The following is a 23,809-nucleotide window of genomic DNA, read 5'->3' as shown; positions in this document are numbered from 1 at the left end:
TTACAGTCAGAATAATTAAGAGCTGGATTACAGCTGAATATTTTGTTGAGAGCGATGTGAGATCATGTGCCTTGCTATTATTATAATTATGGTTTTATTTATTTTTATGAATGTCTCAAGTTATAATCACTTAAAAAACCTATTTAAGAACTGACTTAACTTTATTTGTCTGTAGTAGACTTCGATAACGGCGGCATAGGTACTTTAGTCAGAAAGTAATAGACTCCAGTTCTTAGTAAATAGTAAAACCGCAATCGTATTTCAGTTATAGTATTCCAAAACAGCTTTAGTTGCAAGGGTAATAAATGAAACTAAACAAAAATTATCAAATAAAATCATTTTATTAAATAAAAAACAAAGTGATGATAGGAATTTTAACAAATAAATGAATAACAAATGAGCACCGGAACTCGAATCGTTTAACGATAACCAAATAATAACAACAACTTATACAAAATATAGAAATGTCACAAGGTTTTGACCAATTATTGGAATAGTTTCATGTGGTTTGTGACCTGTCTATACTTTTCTAATGCCTCACATACTGAATTCTTGTCTTAGTACTATCGTTAAATTTTCTCTTGTCACCCACTGATGAATATTTTCCATTAAGTTAGTTGACACATTTTTTGACACTTTGAAAAATGGTAAAAACGAAACGAAAATGGCAAGGAAGTCAGGTCGAAAATTTGATTAAAATTAAGTAAAATACTCTCAGAGAACTTTTACCTTACGAACACTGGTTTAAGGTTAATTTTTAATGACTCATAATTATGAAAAAACAAAGATGTGTTAGTATTTTTTACTTAGAATTCAGTACGTGAGGCGCCTAACATTATTACACCCTGGTTACACGTTTCATGTTCCACTATACACTTACATTATTCTCCTAATAAAACTATTCGATTTTCCTCGATATAAACAATTTTGTTTAGTTTAAAACCATTCACTTTTGTACTGTGATGCGTAAGTCACTGTCCACTATTCAATAGTGATATATCACATTCATATCAAAATGTAAACCCATACACTGAACATTCATAAATATAAAAAAAATGTCTTTTATTTAAAAATTATAAAATCTGATTGGTTCGAATAAAGAAAACACTCTTACTTCAAGTACAATCGACGAATTCCAGTCATGACCCACCTACCACAAACTCATTTTCTTGCACACATCAAATACTTTACTTTGACGATTACTAAGTAAACGATGTGGGTCATGATTCGAATTAGTCGATAGTACCAAAAATCATTTTGGGTTTAAAAATGATTTTGTGCCGGATAAGTCTTTTTCACAATGTCATTGGATAGTGAGCTGTATGTTTAATCCTGGATGGTGCAGATTAGGTCGTCTCCTTCTAGTTTCTGTCCGTTGGTGATAGCTACTGAGGAGACAGTGCCGGCTTTGGGCGCTTGGACGATCATTTCCATCTTCATGGCTGAGAGGACGGCGATTGGCTGGCCTTTCTCGACCTTATCGCCTTCTTTTACCTTGATTGCTGTGAAAAAAATGATGTATTGTTAAGTGAGATTAAAATAAATAAGCATTTTAAGTATTTAATTAAAAAGAGAAAGATTTCTAAGGAAGACTGAAGAAATCGTAATATATAGGTAATTGTGGGCATAAGTTTATTGATAGCTATTTAACTCCAACTTTCACCAAACGATCTTGAAATACTTATACTTACTACAAACACATAATTATTATTATTTTCTGAATACTTACTGAGTACTGTTCCTGGCATGGGAGCTCCCACCTGGTTCTTGTCACCTTTGATGGCTTTCGGGTGGATTTTCATTTCCTATAAAAAATAAAAATTATAATTATCTGATCGGAGTTTTATGTCGGAGTCATGTTTCGGCACGAGCCGGTCTATTCGGCCGCTTCGACCGGAGTGATATAACGGCCTCAGAAAACCGACGTGAAACAACAAGGGTTGTTGAGGTTACCAGACACCTAATTCCTTATGATCCCAATCCTCGATTTCCCCAACAACCCTTAAATTCCTAATCTTCAAATTACTTGTATCGCCAGCAACGCACTTGTAACGCCTACTTATTTCGCGTGTCCATAGGCGGCGGCGATTGCCTATGGACACGCGAAACAAGTACCCTACTTACCATCAGGTGATCCATCTGCTCGTTTACCGGCTTATACCATAAAAAAGAAGTGGGATCATAGATCCTTAACGGTAAATATAGACACTCACCTTGCTAGCATTCTCGTCCCTAATGAACACGGATCGCAGCTGTCCGTTGAGTTCGAAGAAGACCTCCCTCTCTCCGGCCGCCGTCATCTCATCCGACACGGCCACGGTCTTGATGTCTAACGTCTTTCCGCGCTCGATCTTCACTTCTATCGTCTCTCCCACCTGGTCAACGATACATCAATTTTAATTGGAGAATAGTGAACATATTGTTAGGTACCAAGGGGCTAACTCGAAAACGGCTAAACTAATTTCTAGGAATCATGTTGTTTCATTCATTTTAAGTTCGTAAAGAGTCCACGAGGTACTTTTTTTACCAAAAAGACAAGGTTCTCAATTAATTTGTATGTTTTGTATGTATATATGTATGTGTGTTTGTTAAGCGTACACACGCTTCATAGTAAGTAATCAATGTTCCTAAATAACTGTATAAAATTCCAATTGTACTCACAGTAGGTCCAACCAAGAAGGTCTTGGTGTCCAAATGCTTGACAGGCCCATACTTGTCGCGGATGCGGAAGAAGTCGTTCGCCACTTGAGGATACATAGCGGCTGACATTACGTCTAAGTCGGTCACCTGGAAAAAATAAATATATAGCTTAATATTGTATCAAGGGAGTATGCGTTCTAAAGTTTTTCTGTTAGTAGATTTTAAATAGAATTTGGACGGCCTTTTTTTAAGGGGGAAAATCATCCAATGACTTCTCCTGCCTTGAATGAGGCGAGAGGGAGTTTCAGATTCTTGATGACTAAAAACCACCCCGGTCCGGCCTCTCTCTCGTTCGGTGACTCATCGTCACGTCCGGGCGTTACACTTTTTCAGAGCCGGAGCCCCGGTAACTCGATAGGCAGTCCACAGCTCCGGGTTGGTATCAGCCTTACTGTGCCCGAGCTGTGGTGGTCTGATGGCTCTTTGAATATGGGGGACGTAATAGGGACGGCCTTAGGTCCTCAGAGAACAAAAGCAACTTATCCTGTTGCTCTTAAATCAAATAAATTTTCTAACTTCCAATTTACCTACTTAAAACTTATAAATCAGATATAACATGCAAACAATTTTGAACTCTATTGAATGCTCTTAAATGTCTGAAGTATAATAGCAAATAAGTATGTTACCTCGGGATAAGTTTCTCTGAGGTCAGCCTTCAGTTTGTCGAAGTCCAGAGGAGCGAGTTCCTTGCCGGGCCTGTCTGCGATCCTTGGCATGTCCTTCAGTACTTTAGATCTGTAATTAAGATTATTTACGAAGGTATTAGAGATGTTATTTGTAGCTATAACTGAAGATGACTGACTGATGTAACTTTATTTAGATAGATAGTGATCATTTTGGTATTTTATAACAACATTTGTAGAGCATTTATGGAAACAATGACATATAAACATCATACAAAAAATATTTTTGCCTTCAGAAGTGTCTACTTCAGAACTGCTAGCAAATAGCTTCACTAGAGGACTAACCGACAGACAGACCTTATTCATATACTATATTTGCTTTAACGTTCAAAAGTCCTGGTCTATTTGAAATAAATAATTATGACTTTGACTTTGCTCAAATCAATGTTGAGAACTTTACACGCTCGTCATTAATAAATCAACTTAAGGTACAAAAATATAAAGTATCTTTTAGAATTAACCTACCTAAGTGCTCAAATCAACACTGAGAATTTTCGGTCATTAAAAAATAAACTTAAACTACAAAAGTATAAAGTGTCTTTTAGAATGAACACTTACCTAAGTGGTTCAGGGAATCCTCCATGAGGAATACCGATGGCTCCCTGCAGGTACTCCACGACGGACTTGGGGAAGGAAAGTTCCTCAGCCTTCTCCTCGATCTCCTTGGCTGAGAGCTTGTTCTGCACCATGAACTGGGCCAAGTCACCCACCACCTTGGAAGATGGGGTGACCTTGATAATATCGCCCAAGAGCAGGTTAGCTTCCCTGTGAATAAAGTAAGGGAGGAATATGAACATTTTTGCACGTGTTTATAAAGTCAGTTTTTTATGCAATTAGAAAATTCGATTTTCCTATTTATTATTCAGAAATACTAACGAACTAATGCAATGCTTGCACACAACAATTTACAATATTTTTTAGGTATTAAAAAATGGAGTTGTTGTAGCATGAATTTACGCAAAGTAACGTATGACTCTATTCTATATTTATGCAATAGGCAATGCTTGCAGTTAAGAATTAATAGGTACCTTTTATTCGTAGAAAGTTCTACAGTATACATCTTCATACTTATCACATATAGACTACATTTGACAGATCAATTGAAAAGATATAGTTATCTTACCTGTAAGCCTTCTTGACCTCTTCAAACTGGCTGCCCAGACCGAGAGAGAAGGCCTGGAACTGCAGGTTGGTGTACTGTCCTCCAGGAATCTCGTTCAGGTATACGTCAGCGTTTCCTGACTTCATCGTAGCTGTGGCTTCGAATGGACCGTACAGTGTACGGGCTTGTTCCCAGTACGCTGAGTATTCTGATACGGTTTGGAGGGCGATGTCTGGAAATGGTAAGGACAGATTTTGTTTTAAATGATGGAATGTTTAAGTTCGCCTTATTTAATAATTAGTAGTTGTAGTTAATTGTTAGTATTGTGTACATTAAAAATTATATGTATAAATGTTTTTTAGAAATATGATCCCACCAAAACTAAATAATAATAAATTTAAAAAAAATAATGAATTTTCTAGACAAACTAAAATCAACTCTAAGGTTCCTTATGGCTATTTATTTATTATTTTACTTAATTTTAAGTTGACTTATACCTACAAACGTAAAAAGAAATTTCATTACAAAGGCCAGTCCCAGCAGTTTTAGCAAAAAAACAATGTAACTAACTGGTATCGAGCTTGGTTCCCTGCAGCGAGGCGACGAGCGCGCCCATGCTGGGCTGGGAGGTGAGGCCGGACATAGAGTCCACGGCGACGTCGACGACGTCGGCCCCGGCCTCGGCGCACGCCAACATGGCCGCCACGCCCGCGCCCGACGTGTCGTGCGTGTGCACGTGGATCGGCACGTCCGGGTGCTTGTCGCGGATCGCGCCGATCAACAACCTAAATGATAAAATAAATGATAAATCATATTTACGCGTAATCACTAAATAGATCTATAAAACTAACAATTCGTCAAAACGTCAATAAACCACGTACAAACAGCAATGCATGCACTTTCGTCGCTAAAACAATGAATAAGGAAGGTACTGAGCCGGTGGGACAAACTCAGAGGTCATACCTAAACAGAAAATGTTTAGAGGTCGTGTCGCCTGTGAGACTAATGTTTAGTGATCAGTCATTAATAATGATAAAAATTTTGAAACTTACATTATTTTGTTTAAATATTTTTGTGACAACGTCTAATGCCCGAATACTCAAACGCTACCCAATTTTAAGACGCTTTTAAATGTAGTACTGTCACTATCAATTCTTTATAAAATGACAGAGATAGCACGATATTTAAGTACAACTTAAAATTGAGTAGCGTTTGAGTATTCGGGCGTAAATAGTACATCTACTAGTAATAATCATCAAATCTAGTAGTGACCTGCTATAAGCTTAGTTTTTTAGTTAGATTTGCATTACTTTCACGATTTGAAAGTAAAACAATTGTCGCTAACATGGGTGGGTCATGCATCAAATTGGTTGATTGTACTTACACAAAAAACATTTTTTTTTAGTTTTGTGTTCAAAATGATAAAATTATGATCATTTTACTATAGGTAACTGTAGATCTAAAACTGACACTTACTTAGCAGCTTGAGGCTTGAGTAGTCCAGCCATATCCTTGATAGCCAACACGTGAGTACCAGCCTTCACGAGCTCATCGGCCAAGTTCAGGTAATACTTGAGGTCGTATTTCTTCTTGTTGGGGTCTGACACATCGCCAGTGTAGGAGATGGCGGCCTCGACCACTCCACCTGCTTTGCCCGCTGCGTCCATACCAAGGATCAAGTTTGGAAGGTAGTTCAGAGAGTCGAACACTCTGAAGACGTCCATGCCGTTTTTGACCTGGAGTTTATAAGGTTTGAGTTTAAAAATGTATATTTTGTATTGATTGTGGGCGTTTGGCTACTATCTCGCCTGATGGTAAGCGATGTCGCAATCTACGATGAAACACAAATATCTATTAAGTAAACTATGTATTTACATGGGCATTAAAGACACTCAGGCAGGTTCTGTTTAGTTATTAAATTTTGAGTTTGTATAATATTTAGACGCTGGTTACAAAGTGTTTTTGCATTTAACAAGACGTCGCAATTCTCGACTGATTCTTTAAAATGATTTTAGACAAAATGGTATTAAGACAAAAAGTGTGGAAAAGCCATGCTTCCGGACTAATGGGCCGGCTCAACCGGAGTGATAACACGGCCTTACAGAAAACCGAGGTGACCCAACGGCGGCGGCGATTGTTTACCACCAGCACAAACCGTCAGCTCGTTTCCCGGCTTATACCATAAAAAATAAGAACTATTTAGATTCCAGCAGTGAATTTCACAGGACAATCTACTCACAGCCATGTCACAGAACTTGAAGACGACGTTGTCTGGGTAGTTGGTGTAGCCGACGGCGTTGGCGCCGCGCAGCAACATCTGGAACGGGATGTTCGGGATCAGCTGCCGCATGTCGCGGAGGCGCTCCCATGGACACTCGTGCAGGAACCTGGACACAGGAGCAAACCAGGTTAATGGAGGTACATATCATCCAACTTCTTCGGATATTCTTCTTCTCCCGCCTTGTGTGAGGCGAGAGGGAGTGTCAGACTCTTACTGACTAAAAACCAACCCGTTCCTACTCCTGCTTTTCGAGCCGGAGTCCCGGTAAGGTGAAGCCGTTAGGTAATCCGCGGCTCTGTATTTGAGAAAACTTAAAGGTACTGTAGGTCTAAAATGTATTGCATTTCGTACAATATCAGTTCTTCGTTTTGGGTTGAAACAGAGATGGTAAATTTGGAAAAACATCTGCTTAATTTAACTAAATGTAGACACGTATTGTAAGTTACCAAAATAGATATATTTAGGTACCTTTTTTACTGTGGAGTTACTTTTGTAATTACAGCTTCTGCGAATCTATACGTCTATTAAGAATATTGCCTTTGATCAAAATCTTTCCATTGCGGATTCATTTTATTAGAAAATTCAAAAAAATATACTTAAATATAAACAAATCGTTTAAAGCTCACCTCAAAGCCACATCGAAAGTAGCACCACCCCAGTTCTCAAGCGAGTACAGGTTGCTGAAGTTATGGGCGACGTATGGTGACACGGCCAGAAGATCGTGGGTCCTGACTCTGGTCGCCAACAGGGACTGATGGGCATCTCTGTACGTGGTGTCCATGAGAAGAAGACCCTTGTTCTGCCTGACTGCCTTAGCAAAGGCTTCGGGACCTCCCTCGTTCAAAATCTGTTTGTAACCCTTTGGTGGTTGAACAGCTGCAATTTTTTGGAAATGGATATTAAATCAGGTTCTTCTGCAATGTATTATGTCACTTGCTATCGTCAAAATATGTCATTGTTGATGAAGTCCCGTCGTAAAGTATTTCAAATGACTCCAAAAGCATCTACGGGAATTTTTAACGCGTTCTACTAAGTTAGACGCTTATGTTTTGTTAAGACCGTTTCGTGTGATTTGTTTCTTTATTGCAAGTTCCATGCGGTCAATAGCCAAAACTCTTTTTTAATAATGAACACTCTAAGCTGTTTTAAAGGTCCCGTTCGCACATGCAAAATGTCGGGAACATAATTAAAAATGTTTATTTCTTTATCACCCTCAGAGATTCTAGTTCAATCTTTTTCTATACACACTTCTAGGTAGGTTTTTCTAATAATTTATCTAATCTAATTAAAAAAATAAATAAAATCATAAGAATAAAAGCGAAATAAATAAACTACATAAAGAACATTTAATATTAATCACATTGCACGCGCCATACTGGCACGTGTGGTATGGAAGCTTGACACCACAACCAAGAAACGATCGGGCGAAGCTACACAATAGTGTAAAACTCCGAAATAGCAATGGAAATTATAAAAAATCTGAAGCACGCTATTTGCTATAGCAGTGCTAAATGCTATAGCAGTGCTATATGCTATATCAAAACTCTTCTTCAGTCTTTTAAAAATGTTTTTATAAAGTCGAATTTTGTTTAATCTACCAACATATTGAAATTGCCAAATGGGAAGTAAAAAATTATCAACAAATAATTTGGAAAAGAGGTCATAATTTCTAATAATTTAAATAAAATAGCAGTAATTTAACAAAAATAGCAGTATAATATGCTATTTTCCATCACTAGATCGAATCTAAAAAATCTAGAACATAAAGTAGGCTCACCTGTGTTTTCCCCTGTTAGTTCTTGTCTTTTAATAGCCTCAGGGGATAGGTCTGAAAACATGTTAACTGAAATAATGACTGTGCGGGAATGCGTGACGTGCGGAATTAAAAAAAAATGGCTAATGAACTCCAGTACAAGAAATACAACATCGAATATATATAGTTTTGTAGAAGGTTTGTGCCACAGTCCAAGAACCTTTAAATGTAAGGGTATAATGTACTTTCTGTTATCGCCTTTAGTAAAAAAATATGAGAGGTATTTTTTTATTGTTGACATTTTTACTTTACGTCAAATGAATACACGTTATATTAGACCCCTTCTTACTACTAGTAATTATACCATGCCAAAAAATACCTTTTCTAATAATTTTAACTGATTTGTTAATTTTAACTCTTATGTGAAGTGAATTAGGGTTGAAAGTAGCACAAAACTTCTCCAATCAATATAATATCTCCTGTAAGTTCACGTACAGGATTAAAGACAATTAATGGCAATAAAAATAATTATAATATTGCATATTAAAAAAAAAGTAAATGAAGCATGAAATTTTAGTCATAATACAATTAATAATGTATTGAAAACAAAAGTCATAATACTTTATTAATAGCCCGTGTTCCGATGGGATGAATGTGTCCCAAGTATTAGGCAGATTGGCTACATAAATATGCGAAGCTTTTATTTAAAAAGAAAATAAAAACATCGATCATAATATATACGTAAATCGCAAATAAAAGAATTATTTAATAATCAATTTGGAACCTACCATACCCATTGCGATATACTGCAAAAAATCGTCAAAATTTATTTAATTTTTTGTGTTGCCAATTTCAAAAAATGTCATCCTCCATTTTTGTTATTTTTTCATTGTTAATGGGGGATAAAACAGTTTAATTTCATGTTAAAATGTTGCATGACTGTTAATCTCCAGATTTAATAGCAATCATGCAAAATCCAAGTTAATAAATCCAATCCGTAAATCCAATTTCGATGCACTTCGCTTCCACGAATCTAGGGCTTATGAAAAGTCAATATTTATTAAAATAAGTGCTTCTCTAATGCCTTTATATATGAGTTCTAATTCCCAGACACTTCTCTAATACCTTTACAAATGAATTCTAATCCCCACTATCGCTTAAAACACCAAAAACATTAGTTGTTGACGAACACTAAATAAATCTCACCTTTCCTCATAGGGGCGCTAAAATGTTGCATGTAATTTTTTAATGTTTATTATTTTTGTTATTGACTTACCCAGTGGTACCGTCGGAATGTAGGGTTTGACGACTGCTGGCGGTATTTTAGTGGCCAATGGAGTGGCTGGGCCGTTGACCAGGACTTGTCCAAGGTAGTTGAGGATCTTCTGAGCCCTGTTCTGCGAGGCTTTGAACATGAACAGCTGGGGATTCTCGTCGATGAAGTATGTGTCTAGGGCTCCTGTAGGAAGGATAAATGAGGATATTTAGTTAGATGTACGTACAAAATTTTCACGAGTAACACGCACGAAAATTATAAACGACTCAAACAATTATTCTTCAATCTGATTTCTTATATTCTCTTTGTATAATATCTAAAACGACACGAGTATTCTATGGGTTTTCTAGATTTTTATAGGTCACGATTAGGGTAAAAATACTTGAAATATTTTCATGGCAACTTATATGTGACAAGTATTTGTAAATCGTACAAAATATTGCTCCTTGCGGGAATCGAAACCCCGACACGTTGCGCGGCAGTCGGTTGCGCAGCTACCGGGCCAACTGTGCAGCCATCATTCCGTATTCAGTCAGTATTTTACTAAACATAGAACTATACTATGGGAGTTTCAACATCGCATTATCACGTTTACCGCCACGTCGGTTACTAGTGCACTGCACTTAGCGGAGGATTTGCCTTCAACAGTTTTCTTTCGGCAGTTAATACTTTGATTTTAAACCTTAAGACCTTGATAATAAAGTAGACTTACCATTCAAGAACTTCTGGTTCTCGAGTACGTTGAGTAGGAATGGGATGTTGGTCTTGACTCCTCGGATGCGGAACTCGCGCAGCGCGCGGTTCATCTTGGCCGCTGATGATGGAAGGTCGTGCGCGTGGGAGATTACCTGGAATGGGAGAAGGGAGAATAAGTAAATATAGTGTAGAATAGTAAGTGTGGGAGAGCCATGCTTCGGCCTCACAGAAAACCGACGTGAAACGACGCTTGCGTTGTGTAAGTGAGGTTACCGGAGGCCTAATTACCCCCCTTCACAATCTTCCCAATCCCCGATCCCCCAACAACCCTTAAATTACTAACCCCCAAAAGGCCGACAACGCGGCGGCGATTGCTTACCATCAGGTGATCCGTTTCTTCGTTTACCGGCTTATATCATAAAAAAGCACCGGAGAGAAGCCTAGCTACGCCTTATTTTAGATAATTTCATATCATGCTTGGTGTTAAATTTTAGCCGAAGTAGGTACAAACCATGATAAGAAGTAAAAAATACTATAGTTTGAGGTTTTATATAAATTTACATAAATTATTTTGTATAAAAAGTTTAACAGAATAAACGCAAAATTAGAATTTTGAAAATTAGAAAAATAAAATTATTGGTTGGCTTTTTTTTCAAAATTAGTCTTTGTTATCAATGGAATAAATATCACTTTTCGTTTTTATATTTACCTTAACTAGAAGAGAATCGTAGTACGGAGAGATAACAGCACCAGCGTACGTTGAAGCGGAGTCTAGACGGATACCCATACCCTCTCCAGACCTAAAGGCAAAATGTATCTTAATACAAGGACATAGAATACAGAATTGTTTGAAATCAATACACACATTACATTAAGATGTATGTATTTCATTGTATTTTAATACATGGACACATACTTAGTTCAAAATTGTTTGAAATTAATGCCAAACAAACAAGGATTTGTATCATTGTATTATGAACCCTATACACAGATAATTGAACATCAAGTGCTTACACACTGTATTACATTAGAATATTTACCATAACACTCAAGACATAAAGCTCAATTTACACAACCGCAATGTATTTTACAAGCTTTTATTCTACTTTCACATAAAAACAAACTCTACAGCCACTCAACACACTATACAGATAAACCTCAAAATCTACATTGAAAAACAACCTCTATCCCAATAACAACAAAGTCCAAAATACCTGAAAACTTCAATTCTGCCAGTACTAGGCTGGAAGTTATTGGCGGGGTCTTCAGTGGTGACTCTGCACTGGATGGCGTATCCTTGTGCCTGGATCTTGTCCTGGGTGAGTCCCATCTCAGGCAGAGTCATGCCCTCAGCCACCCTGATCTGAGACTGAACCAAATCTATGCCGGTCACCTCTTCTGTGATTGTGTGTTCTACTTGTAATCTGGAAACGAAAAGTTTTTTTAAATCGTTGCTCCACATTAGTATTTTCTCCTGTGTCGTGGATGCGTTTACGAACATATAAGTTAACATACAAATGACACCCAGAAATGAAACAACAATTTGTGGATCACATTTATGTAAGTTGCTCCGTGCAGGAATCGAACCCGCTATACGTTGCGCGGTAAGGTAGTCAGGGTAAGGTAAGGTCAAAAATTATTTACTCCTGTAGGGAGAGGTTTTAGTAGACTAACTCTTTAATGTTACTCTTGGGAATCAATTTCAATATCCTTTACTCGGTCGCATTTGTGACTCTTCAACCAATGAGACTGACTGTCCTAAAACAACTACTGGTTGTCCTAATACATAAATAAATTAATAAATGAGACTGTAAAACGCTTTAGAATATTCAAAAACACTTCTATTTTTTATTAATTATGTGTTTCTATACACCCTGTATCTGTAGTTCCCTATTAATTATTCTGTATTGTATCACGCAAAATTAGTCTTTACCACAGTGTAAATAAGACATACCTGGCATTAACTTCGATGAAGTAGAAGTTGCCTTTGTCGTCGAGCAGGAACTCCACGGTACCAGCGTTCTCGTAGCCCACAGACCTGGCCAGGTGCACTGCGCAGTCTGTCATCTTATTCCTAGTCTGGAAAGGAAATAGGAATATTTTGATTTCTACATACAGACAAAATAATTACCTCATGTTTTTGGAAGGTACAGATTTTTTTTTATAAACGTTGCCCCACATTAGGCTTTTCTCCTGTGTCGTGGGTGCGTTAACAAACATTCAAGTTCAAATACACATCACGCCCAGACCCGGAACAACAATCTGTGGATCACACAAAGAATTGCTCCGTGCGGGAATCGAACCCGCTACCCGTTGCGCGGCAGCCAGTTGCCCAGCCACCGCACCAATCGTGCAGTCTTCTTTTTGATTTCTACATACACTATACAGGCAATTATTTACATAAATAACGTCACGTTTTTGGAAGGTAGAGGTGCATCAATGTAGCATTCAATCCTTTCACCAGCAAATCAAATCCTTTTCTTTCCTTTCCTTTCAATATGAGACCAACCTATTAACTCTCATGTAATAAGAAGTCAGCCAAAACTATATGTACCTACTAGCGGAACCGACAGACGTTGTCCTGTCTACACGTCTTTAATTTGAAAATTTTAATCTTTTTTTAATAAGCTATAACATTCTGGACCTTTTTGCACTGAAAATTATTATTCAAATGTTATGACAATATCTAACGTCATTAATATTTGAAACTGCGATGGTAGCGCCGTCTGTCGGATCCAATATAAAACATTCCAAAATCAACAACTACTAATAAATTAAAAATTAATTAAAAAAACTTTGTCCAGCGTACAAAATTGTGAATCTAAACCATTCTCAGATCCTCTTGAACACACACAAAAAGTTTCATCAAAATCCGTCTAGTCGTTTAAGAGGAGTTCAGTGACATACACACGTACAGAAGAATTATATATATAAAGATATCGGGCACAAAAGATGCTACTATTTTTGGTCAACAGATGGCGCATATGTAGCAAACGCTTGTTTTAACCAATCAGTGAATCTGTTAAATATTGAACGTCGAATGACACAAGCCAATTCCCTATTCGAATTAGCTAGCGGTCATACTTGTACTAGCGCAACAATAAGGCAGGTTACCAAAGTGAAGAATATCAAATCTTCTTTCTTTAACACATTAAGTATGCACTTACTTCTTCCAGGTAGTAAATAAGTTAGAAGGCAATTGGGTACTATCCTCGGTCAAAAATAAATTATTACAACTTTTCAATACAATAAAATATTAAAAAATAATCACAATCTCATTCATAAATTTGATGAACTATTTAATTTTCGATTTTTTCTAGCTAAATTTCTAGAAATAAGTCTGCTATTTGACGTCAAAAACTTATGACGTCATAACGCACTATTTCATACAAAGTTCATAGCACTTATCGTTCTTGACGTTTCGAGGTAGTATTGAATTTGACTAGTTAGAAAGTAGCCTATTAGTTCCTTACCTCAGGGTCCAATCCGGGCGCGGGTGCGATCTCCACGACCTTCTGATGTCTCCTCTGTACGGAGCAGTCTCGCTCGTACAGGTGAACTACGTTGCCGGCCTTATCACCTGGTACAAGAATAGAACATTAAAATAGATAGCCTAAATTATGCTCTATTTGTTTTGATATAAAGTTCATTTTGCTGCTTTGGTGTTATTAAACCATTTATAATTTATAGCTTACGCACACAACTTTTTGACGTGGTTACTCGACTAGTTTCAAGACGTGCCGGGGCTCTTATTTATTAGTTAAGTTTGTGTCGTTTACTGTATCGTTGTTCGCGCAATGCTGCTCAAGGTAAAGAGCCCCGAGTGTGGTTTGAAGCTAGTCGTGAAATTGTTAAATAGTTACATGAGTAAGCCGTGTAACATAATTAAGCTGTAAATTATAAAGTGCTAGATGCAGGTCACTTCTAACCTATATGGAAGATAGACAGAGAGGCATTTGTTCCGCATACTCTTTATACCGATAAAACTATGAACTTTAAATCGAATCAAATCACTTTAATGCATCCATAGTGTACAGTGTAGTCTACAATTTTAATACAGTAATATGTTCAAAACTATGAACTTACCTAAAAGCTGCACTTCAATATGCCGTGGTCTCTCAATGAAGCGTTCAATGAACATGGACCCGTTGCCGAAGGCTCCCAGCGCCTCAGACGAGGCTCGCTCGAAGGACGAGGCTACTTCGCTCATCTCCTTCACCACTCGCATACCGCGCCCACCGCCACCGTACGCAGCCTGGTGGTAATGAGTATTGGAATTTAGACCTTATTGAGACATGTAGCAAGTGAAGTAATAACTAGAAGTAAGAAGTATCTATTAACATACAAATTGTAATGAATCGACAAGGTCTCCGTACTAGCGAAGGAGGAATGCTTCGTCCCGCTGAAAATACGTGAGGCCATCGAAATAATTCGTCGTCCCAACTTCAACTTCAACAGAGACGGTGGCTGGGTTGATTTCAGGTTATAATGTTGCGGGTCTGGAGTGTGACACAGAAATCGCGGTAAACATTGTTGTTGACGCCAACGCAGCTGTTGTGCCAACAGTGTCTCGCGCGCCGTCATCGCCGGCGGAGATAGAAATAGTGTGCGTCATTCCAAGTACAGGGCGCAATGGGCACGCAACTCGAATCGCCAGTAGCAGTGACAGTCGCCGCGTAAATAGCAGTAAATTTGCAAAATGTAAGTACATACCTTGAATATAACAGGAAGACCATGTTGCTTGCAGAATTCCAAGGCCTCTTCCTTTGTGGTCACCGGGCCGTCGGTACCGGGGACGATTGGCACCTCTGTGGTAAACAGAAACCACTATTTAATTACATTTATCAATCGGAAACGCTTTATCTAGAGCTCAATATTGTTGAAATGTGCAGACTATATAAATTCTGTTAATTCTGGCAACGGCCATTTAAGCGTGTATTTTGCATAAACTCTGCTATTATACATATAATACTAGCTTCTGTCAGCGACTTCACCCGCTTTCCCATGGGATTAAAAGTGCAAAAAGTTATTTGTTATTTATAGACCATAATCTACCCCTGTTCCAAAATTCGGCACGATCCATTTAGCAGTTTTGATGTGAAGGAAACAAACATACATTTGAATTTTTAAAACAAAGAAATGCACAAAAAATATGTAACGTTAATGTGTAATCGAAGAGACGACCCACTTCGTCGTCAGACCTTTTCTACACTTGTTTCATTAAGTTTAATTATCTTACTAATGAATTCCTCAAAAGAGTTAAAACGTCTCTTTATTCTAAGGGCTATACTCACTGGCATCAATAGCTGCCTTTCTAGCGGCGACCTTGTCACCCATCTGCTGAACCACGAATGGGGAAGGTCCAATGAATCGGAGACCAGCGTCAAGGATCGCCTGAGCGAAGTCTGCTCTGTAATAACAAATTATAGGTTTTTATAAGGGAGGAAAATCATCCAATGGCTGCGCCCGCCTTGGGTTTGACGAGAGGGTGTTAGACTTTTACTGATTAAACACCATCCCGTTCCTACTCCTGGTTTTTGAGCCACAACCCCGATAGCCCGCATTTCCGGAAAGTTTCAAGTTTAGGAATTAATTATAAGAATATCATCATATCAGCCAGATTGAGAAATACAACCCGGGTCTTTTCCAGGTCAGACTTAGAAAGTACCTAAGTCTGTGTGCTCCATCTTCGGCCACATCTTCGCTTCGCCGTCCTGGCAGTAAGCGGGTTGGTGGCCAAACGCAGACTTATCAACGTTAAAAAAAAGACTATCATAACTAAGTTAATATAGAAAAATATACTACGTATTATGGACTCCATCTCTTATAAAAGAGTTTTATATGACTAAAAAGTTTTTTTTTCATGTTAAATGGGCCGACGTTTGGCCGCTATCTCGCCTGATGGTAAGTGATGATGCGGCCTACGATGGAGCACGTCTGCCCATAAGCAACCTCTTCACTCGGGCTTTGAAGACACCCAGGTTATACCCATCAGGAAACACAGACTCCGGCAAGAAGTTCCACTCCCTAGCAGTTCGCACAAGGAAGCTACCTACCTCTCAGACAACAGCCCATAACCGGGATGGACAGCATCCACGTCATTCTCCTTGGCGACCCTGATGATTTCGGGGATGCTGAGGTATGCCTCTACTGGTGGTAGACCCTTGCCGACTATGTATGATTCGTCGGCTTTTTGTCTGGAAATAAAGGCAAGCAGTAAGTATTACAAACTTAATATGGACACATATTGAGGTTTCACTTGAAAATTATTAAATAGAAATATCAATGATTCAAGTAGTAGTGATTTGGTGTCGACCCCAATCTAGTTGGGATAAGACCAAGCGAAAGAAGGACGTAGGTAGCAGCACAAATCATCGTGATGACAAACTCTACACAAAGGAACTCGTCTAACTAAAAAAGTGGTATTGCAACTTAACTCGCTTTAAGTAATGTTGATACATTCAACAATTTTGGTTAGATCGATTAACACATCCAGTTTTTTTTATAGTAAAATCCGTTAATCCAGCTGACGAATCACCTGAAAGTAAGCAATCGCCGCCGCCGATGGACACCCGAAACACCAGAGACGTTACAGGTGCATTGCCGGCCTTTTCGGGGTTAGGAATTTAAGGGTTGTTAGATAATAGATAGGTACATAATTGAACTGCTGAGTTTAGCAATGATGTATGATCATTTGTAAACATGCATAATACATTTTGGCATAAAAGAGGCAAGATTAAGCAGTAGTTTACACAGCTTGCGAACGCAATTGAACTTTGGACGTATTTATGTTTGTGTAAACAACAACTCAACATTCTTCGTTTAATCAGGTATAAGTGTAGGTATATCTTATCAATTATCACTTTGTTACCATATTACGATTAACGAATTTTCGCAGAGTAGTAATAAATACTGCCAATAGAGCTGTCATTGGGTTTTTAAAAGGTTATCCACCTTTTTAAGCCGGTAAATGAGCAGACGGATCGCAAGCAATGCCTCTGGCGTTTCTGTTGTCCATCACCAGAAACGCCAGAGGCATTACAAGTGCGTTACCGGCCTTATGGGGGTTAGGAATTTAAGGTTGTTGGGGAAATGGGGATTGGGAAGATAGGTAATTGGGCCTATTATATTAATTATACCTTTCTTTTTGTTAACATGACATGATCTTTAGCAGCCGAGTATGAAAATCCACTGCTGCCTTATGCTGCTTCATGTAAAAGCCATTGTCTCCACGTGTGGAAGGCAGATTGGAGATCGTAATCTAAATAGTTACGTGTAGCTTGATAAACCCCTTACCTGTGCATCTGTAGTTTGTCCTGTTCGCTGTAAATGGCGACGGAGCGGATGCCCAGCTCGGTACATGCTCGGAACACTCGGATGGCAATCTCCCCTCTGTTGGCCACCAGGACACTTCTGATGGGCTTGTATTCCACTGTCTTCGCATCCTGGAATAAGGAGATATTTTGTTTAGTGCGGGAGTTTCAAATGAATTCTTGCTTTATACTTTTGGATTAAGACTGACTTTTGACATTCGTTATAAGGGAGATTTGGTCGAAAATTAAGATAAATCCAATGATTTTGATTAAGATCAGTTAAACGAAACGAGAGCGCGTTCGGTGCTCTGATTGGCCGGATCGAATAAACCAACAAATCTGAGCTTCGAACGCGCTCTCGTTTCGATTACTTAGCCCTCCCGTAAGTCCTTCGTCGAAAAAGGTCAGAAGGAATATTCAGCTAATCCCGTCCTTGAAAACATCGAAAGATCAAGAATGTTTTGACTTGATTACAATAAAGCGATTAACAAAAGATTGTTTAAAAGTATGGCGCTAAGGTTGAATGTGGTCTTCTATGAAACGCGGATGTTTTGTTCAACTGTGACGTGCAGTGGACGGGCTGTTTGGGTTCATTGTCAAGGTGGGTCAGTGCATTAAGTACTTAGATTTGTTTTTAAACCAAGACCAGGAATATCTAAGTATCTAAAATAATATAATGCACTTATATAAAAAGACCTTTCATTTTTCTTTTTTATTTAAGAAGCTTTTTCTTTTAAATGGATGCCTAAGACTGACTGCCTAGGCTGGCAGACTACAAATCCTCCGCTAGCGCTGGTCGCTTTTGTCTCCCATGGCGTTTAATTTCAGCCACATCGACATCTGGGTTCTTAGTAATGAACATTAAACGTCGCGGTGAGGTTTGCACAGACAATTGACAGAACTCTATAAGCTCCTAGCACGACCTGAAACTAGTCGAGTTACCTCGTTAAACAGTATAATATTATTCAATTCTTGGTAAAGTATGAATAGAAAATCTTGTTACTATCATCGCATTTTTCGTGGCATAATATAATGTAACCTCGGATAAAATCATACGTAAGTGCAATAAACACATAAACTTTACGCTCAACTGTTGTCGATAGCGATAAAACGAGTGAACAGTTTATGACTGTCATGGCGATGGCTCGTGAAATTAGTCATCAGGGGGATTAATTAGAAGACAAGATTGTGGTAAGATAAGCGATGAAAATTTTCTTTTCATTCATAAGATTTTAGTTCACTGCACTAGTTTCTTAATATTTTCCAAATCATCCAATGACTCATATCATCCATCGCCTTAGGCGAGGCTAGCGGTAGTGTCAGACTCTTACTGACTAAAACCACCCCGTCCCTACTCCTGCTTTCCGAGCCGGAATTCCGATTATCTGCTAAGCAGCACTTGACGCTCGACGCCGTACGCACGGGTCTGGTTCCTACCTAACTTCCTCGTTCCTACTTCTGCTTGTTTATCCCGTACCTACTCCTGCTTATTAAGCATGGTCGTCCACATTCTTGTATAAACCCGATTTCAGACTGAACCATATTGTATACCCCTAGGTATTTCCGTACCTTAAGAAAAGTAAGTAAACTATGAACTTCATTCATAAAGGACATTATACTTTACATATTACATAATGAAACAAGGACATTACAGTTTAATGTGCACATCACAGAACGATGAACTTATACAACGGATAAAGAAAGTTGAATGTCCGAATGATAAATATTATATGAGATATCTTCCGATATATGTATATGTATATGACTATGCATAATTCATATAATAAAAGCGTAACTAATCACTATCAGTCTAGATATAAGTAATCTAATTATTGAATTAAAGCTAAAAAAATAATAATGATTTATGTATTTTTTTTCATTTTTTATTCTCATCAGTGTTGTTTACTTAGGTCGCTGAGTTTGATTTATTAGCGCAGTTTTTCAATTAAGACAGATGTTTTTCTTTTAACCTTAGTCCTAATAGGAATTTATATTCGTTTCTAATTAAATTTATTATTGGTCCCTCATCATTAAGTGCATTTGTTATTAAGTTACTTACAGAAATACTAGCCAAAATTAAAATGGTTTCACTTTAGCGTATCTACCTTTACATGGGTGTCAATGGACATCGCTAATCGCTTACCATCGTCGGGGTCGCGGTGATCCGTCAGCTCGTTTACCTCATATTCCATAAAAAAAACTACCATGCTTTAGTCCTTGGTAGGCTAATAGTATAACTATCTAGGTATTATATGGGTATTCGAGTCCAAATTTTTAAAGTGGTACACCGTACATTGCATATAAGTATGTACATAATGTGCATGTTCAGCATATCATATCCTTTCGGGCATTAAAACCTTTGTCATGTTTAAATAAAATACTTGATGTGTTTTATATTACATCCTGGATTAAAAAATAGGGACTCAAATCTGGCCCGGCGACTTGCATACAAGGTCGTTGGTTCACCAGGATATACAATCTGAATACACACTTTATAACGAGTCCAAAGAGTTCAAATTCCTTTATAACATCCGTGTCAATCAATGGTGTTATTTTCTTTTATTAAGATAACATTTATCTGTTTACAATTTTGATAGTATATCAATCGGTATCATCACTTTACTGTTTGTATCAAACTTTGGATTAATTTGAATATTTTTATTACATAATATTACGTTATATTAGGAGTAATTTGCGTAAAAATTGTAGTTGTTTTTACTCTAATTTTTTATCTAAATTAAATATCCTTAGAATTTTCTTAGATTATATACTTTGTTTTCTTTATATTTTATGCCGGTAAACGAGCAGACGGATTACTTGATGGTAAGCATAAGCCGCCGTCCATGGACACCTGAAGCAGGAAGTTTGGGAAGAGGTAAAAGGGCCTCCGGTAACTTCAGTTCAGTTCAATAAAATGCAACGCAAGCGTTGTTTCACGTCGGTTTTCTGTGAGGTATTACTTCGATCGAGCCGGCCCATTCGTGCCGAAGCCTGGCTCTCCCAGACTTAACCTAAGTAGGTAGTAACGACAATGACACAGCAAAATATTTTTCCTTAATTAGTATTATATTTATACCTATATGAACAATATTTATAGGAAACCTTATAACTGGGAAGTATGTAGGTATTGCCACCAATTAAATATTACCTACTAGTACCTAATGAATGAGTTAGTCAATATAATCCACAATACTGGCTAATCTATTTCTGCGGCTAATGTGGACTTTAGCATCAAATATTTATTGTCAATATGATTGAGTGACTTGTCACATAATAGATGCATTCAAAAATATATGTTCCGTGGCTATACCAAGGAGCATAGGCTCCGGAACAAAAATATTCGAAATTCCTGGAAAATATTTGGGATTTGTATACCTTCCAAAAGTTGTTGTTTATTAAAACAAGAAAAATATAATGTCCAGCTAAATGTATAGCCATATTCTCACATGAACAATGGGAACACAAAAACGAACGGATACACAAAACAAATCCTTTAAGTATTCAGATAGATAAATACATACGATAATGGTTAAACCGTGTAATTTTAATGATAAGATAGTGTAAGCGAGTACTATAGCTATGCGAGTACAAATAATAAAATCTAATCAATAAGCTATAATCTATACAAGAGATGTAGGCGTGGACAGTTCTTAATATTATGGTATCTTATAAAAAAGATAGGATTAAAAAACAAAATACGTATTAGACAACTTTTTTGTTTTTGGGGAGAAACTATTCTTCGGTTATTTTAGGTCTAGGTGTAATTAGACCTCCGGTAATCCCACTCACACAATGCAAGTGTTGTTTCACGTCGGTTTTCTGTGAGGCCATGGTATCAGTCCGGTCGAGCCGGCCCATTCGTGTCTAAGCATGGCTAACATACTTAAAGTTTACTGTCTTGGTATAATTAAAATAGAATTTTAATTCAGGCTCCGTACTAAACTGAGAATTTCGAAAATCTAAGCAAGGGTAACTGCATTTTGCCTGACCAGAGATGCAATCTTTTGCACGATAATAAATTAATCTTGTGACCACTCGATTAATTAGGTAATTGGACAAGATAAAAGAACACGATGATTGATCGTATTTTTTTTGTTTTTCCTATTATCGATTGACATAATTAAGATTTATGACAGTCATGAGTTCGAAAGTTTGTCGCATTGATCTCGAAATCCAGTGCAAACTGGTGATATTCAGTGGTGACCTGAATTCATCTTATTGATAACAAAATGCTACTACAAAAATACAGTTTAAATAAAAAGTGTTTGTAAATACATGTAGTTTTATGGCCATTAAACGTTGGAGACTGTTTTGGTAATTATCAGCATTATAATATGACTTTTAGGGTAGGGATCCGAGGTAACAGTGTTCTTGGATGTCTCTGAGTGGGTAAAACCATTTTTTCGATATTTTTAGCAATAACGAAGCACGGAATCTAGAAGTACGCCTGATGTCCCTTGTGTATAAAATCTTTTTCGTCTTTAGTGCAGTGTTTCCCAACCAGTGTTCCGTGGATCACTGGTGGTCCGCAGACGACAAAAATGCTCCAATAAATTCCACGGTTAAAGCTCAAATTAAACTTATATCAAAGGAGACAACTGGAGGACGGAGTGGTTTTCATCAACAGTCAGTAAGAGTCTGATATTCCCTCTCACCTCGCCTACAGCGAGAGAAGTCATTGCATGATTATCCCCCTTTGAAAATAGGTCTAAATACCTCTATTCTCGTCTAGTCACAATTTTTTTTTTATTTTCAAAAACGCGGACTTTTTTAAGACTTTTTCTTATGCATATCATCTATATGTAAGTATACGGTTTATATATACTTAGACGCTCGATAAGTGGCACCGGTTGACTCGACAACTGTTTTTATTAAACGTAAATATTTATTACGCAAGTCTTCTTCATATTTTTATTATTTACTATTGTCTTATGATTTATTTAGTTTGAACTTTGATAACGTCTGCACGAGGCACGAATGTAAAGAATTGAGATTGGGACCGTTGTATAAAGCGGTTATCTATTTATGTATACGTACACTGTAAATAGGGAGGTGTGTACATGTATATTATGTACCAAACGTCGTATTTTCTCAATGGGTAGAATGTGACTGAACACATAAGACGATTTACTAAGTACTTACGTTAGGTACATAGGATAACTTAATGAAAAAATTGTGTAGGTAAGATATTTTGTACTTTGACGATTGGAATTGACGGCGCTTATCAGTAACCCTAATTTTCTTTGAGTATCTTAATATCCAATTAACTAATCCGGAGCTGCAGACTATCTAGCGGGTTTACCGGGGCTCCGGCTCGAACGAACGGGGTGGTTTAGTCAGTAAGAGTCTAACACTCCTCTCGCCTCGCCCAAGGCAGGAAAAGCCATTAGATGGTTTTCCGCCTTTAAATTACTCAAGGGTTAGATAAACTCGGCGTAATATTTTGTTATTGCAAATTAAGTAATATTGATTAAGTTTGAGGAAGAAACATATAAAAGAAAAGTTCCTTACATGGACAATTCAAAATCAGTCAGATGTAGTGTAGTTAAGATATTTGATTTTGTGTGTAAAAAGTAAAACTTACCGAAGATGCAGTGCGTCCCTTTGCTGAGCTCCATGCCTGGAACTGTGAAGCAGTCGCTCTCAGAGCAAAACGTGCTTTCAAAATCTGCATATTTTATACTTATAAACAAAACCTACTATAAAAAAATAAGTACAAATCTTAAACTACTTTAATAACACAGATTTTTATTTCATTTTTGAATAAAAAAATTGTGATTGATAAATTGACTAGATTATTTTTTTTTAATTTAAATTTAATTTTTATTTAATTTCGTTTCGAGTCGTGCCTTTGGCGTGTTTCGATTTCAAATCTGAAACAAAAGAAAATGTGTATTAGAATTTAGCTTTGAGATGTAAAGAAGTTTTCGGATGAAAAAAATCGACCGATTTTGACCTTTATAAGTAAGTACTATAAAATTAAAGTTAAAAATCTATAGAAGCAA

The 23,809-nt window shown here is 37.4% G+C and overlaps 1 protein-coding gene across 4 annotated transcripts in view; it reads right to left on the bottom strand.

Moving 5' to 3' along the window:
• Positions 1-322: 322 nt before the first annotated feature.
• The window catches only part of LOC118267677 (pyruvate carboxylase, mitochondrial), a 38,567-nt gene continuing 15,080 nt past the window's right edge, over positions 323-23,809 (bottom strand). For 2 of the 4 annotated variants that reach the window (XM_050694205.1, XM_050694204.1), the window contains exons 2-25: positions 23,389-23,677; positions 17,788-17,936; positions 16,548-16,688; positions 15,786-15,901; positions 15,205-15,299; positions 14,578-14,746; positions 13,965-14,071; positions 12,446-12,570; positions 11,706-11,915; positions 11,201-11,291; positions 10,508-10,643; positions 9,796-9,978; positions 8,544-8,594; positions 7,393-7,642; positions 6,725-6,872; positions 5,962-6,221; positions 5,056-5,270; positions 4,507-4,717; positions 3,942-4,148; positions 3,327-3,435; positions 2,662-2,787; positions 2,214-2,375; positions 1,730-1,805; positions 323-1,502 (exon numbers count right to left, since the gene is read on the bottom strand). In XM_050694205.1, the coding sequence (XP_050550162.1) occupies positions 1,327-1,502; positions 1,730-1,805; positions 2,214-2,375; positions 2,662-2,787; positions 3,327-3,435; positions 3,942-4,148; positions 4,507-4,717; positions 5,056-5,270; positions 5,962-6,221; positions 6,725-6,872; positions 7,393-7,642; positions 8,544-8,594; positions 9,796-9,978; positions 10,508-10,643; positions 11,201-11,291; positions 11,706-11,915; positions 12,446-12,570; positions 13,965-14,071; positions 14,578-14,746; positions 15,205-15,299; positions 15,786-15,901; positions 16,548-16,688; positions 17,788-17,936; positions 23,389-23,478 (3,603 nt within the window). In that variant the 5' untranslated portion in view covers positions 23,479-23,677 and the 3' untranslated portion in view covers positions 323-1,326. The remainder of the gene's footprint in view (positions 1,503-1,729; positions 1,806-2,213; positions 2,376-2,661; positions 2,788-3,326; positions 3,436-3,941; positions 4,149-4,506; positions 4,718-5,055; positions 5,271-5,961; positions 6,222-6,724; positions 6,873-7,392; positions 7,643-8,543; positions 8,595-9,795; positions 9,979-10,507; positions 10,644-11,200; positions 11,292-11,705; positions 11,916-12,445; positions 12,571-13,964; positions 14,072-14,577; positions 14,747-15,204; positions 15,300-15,785; positions 15,902-16,547; positions 16,689-17,787; positions 17,937-23,388; positions 23,678-23,809) is intronic. The other 2 variants (XM_050694207.1, XM_050694206.1) reach the window with 1 other exon arrangement.

This window comes from Spodoptera frugiperda, chromosome 6, assembly GCF_023101765.2.
Source record: "Spodoptera frugiperda isolate SF20-4 chromosome 6, AGI-APGP_CSIRO_Sfru_2.0, whole genome shotgun sequence".
NCBI classification, from domain to species: domain Eukaryota; kingdom Metazoa; phylum Arthropoda; class Insecta; order Lepidoptera; family Noctuidae; genus Spodoptera; species Spodoptera frugiperda.
Note: the sequence above shows the minus strand (reverse complement) of the source record. Positions and strands in the feature narration are given on the sequence as shown.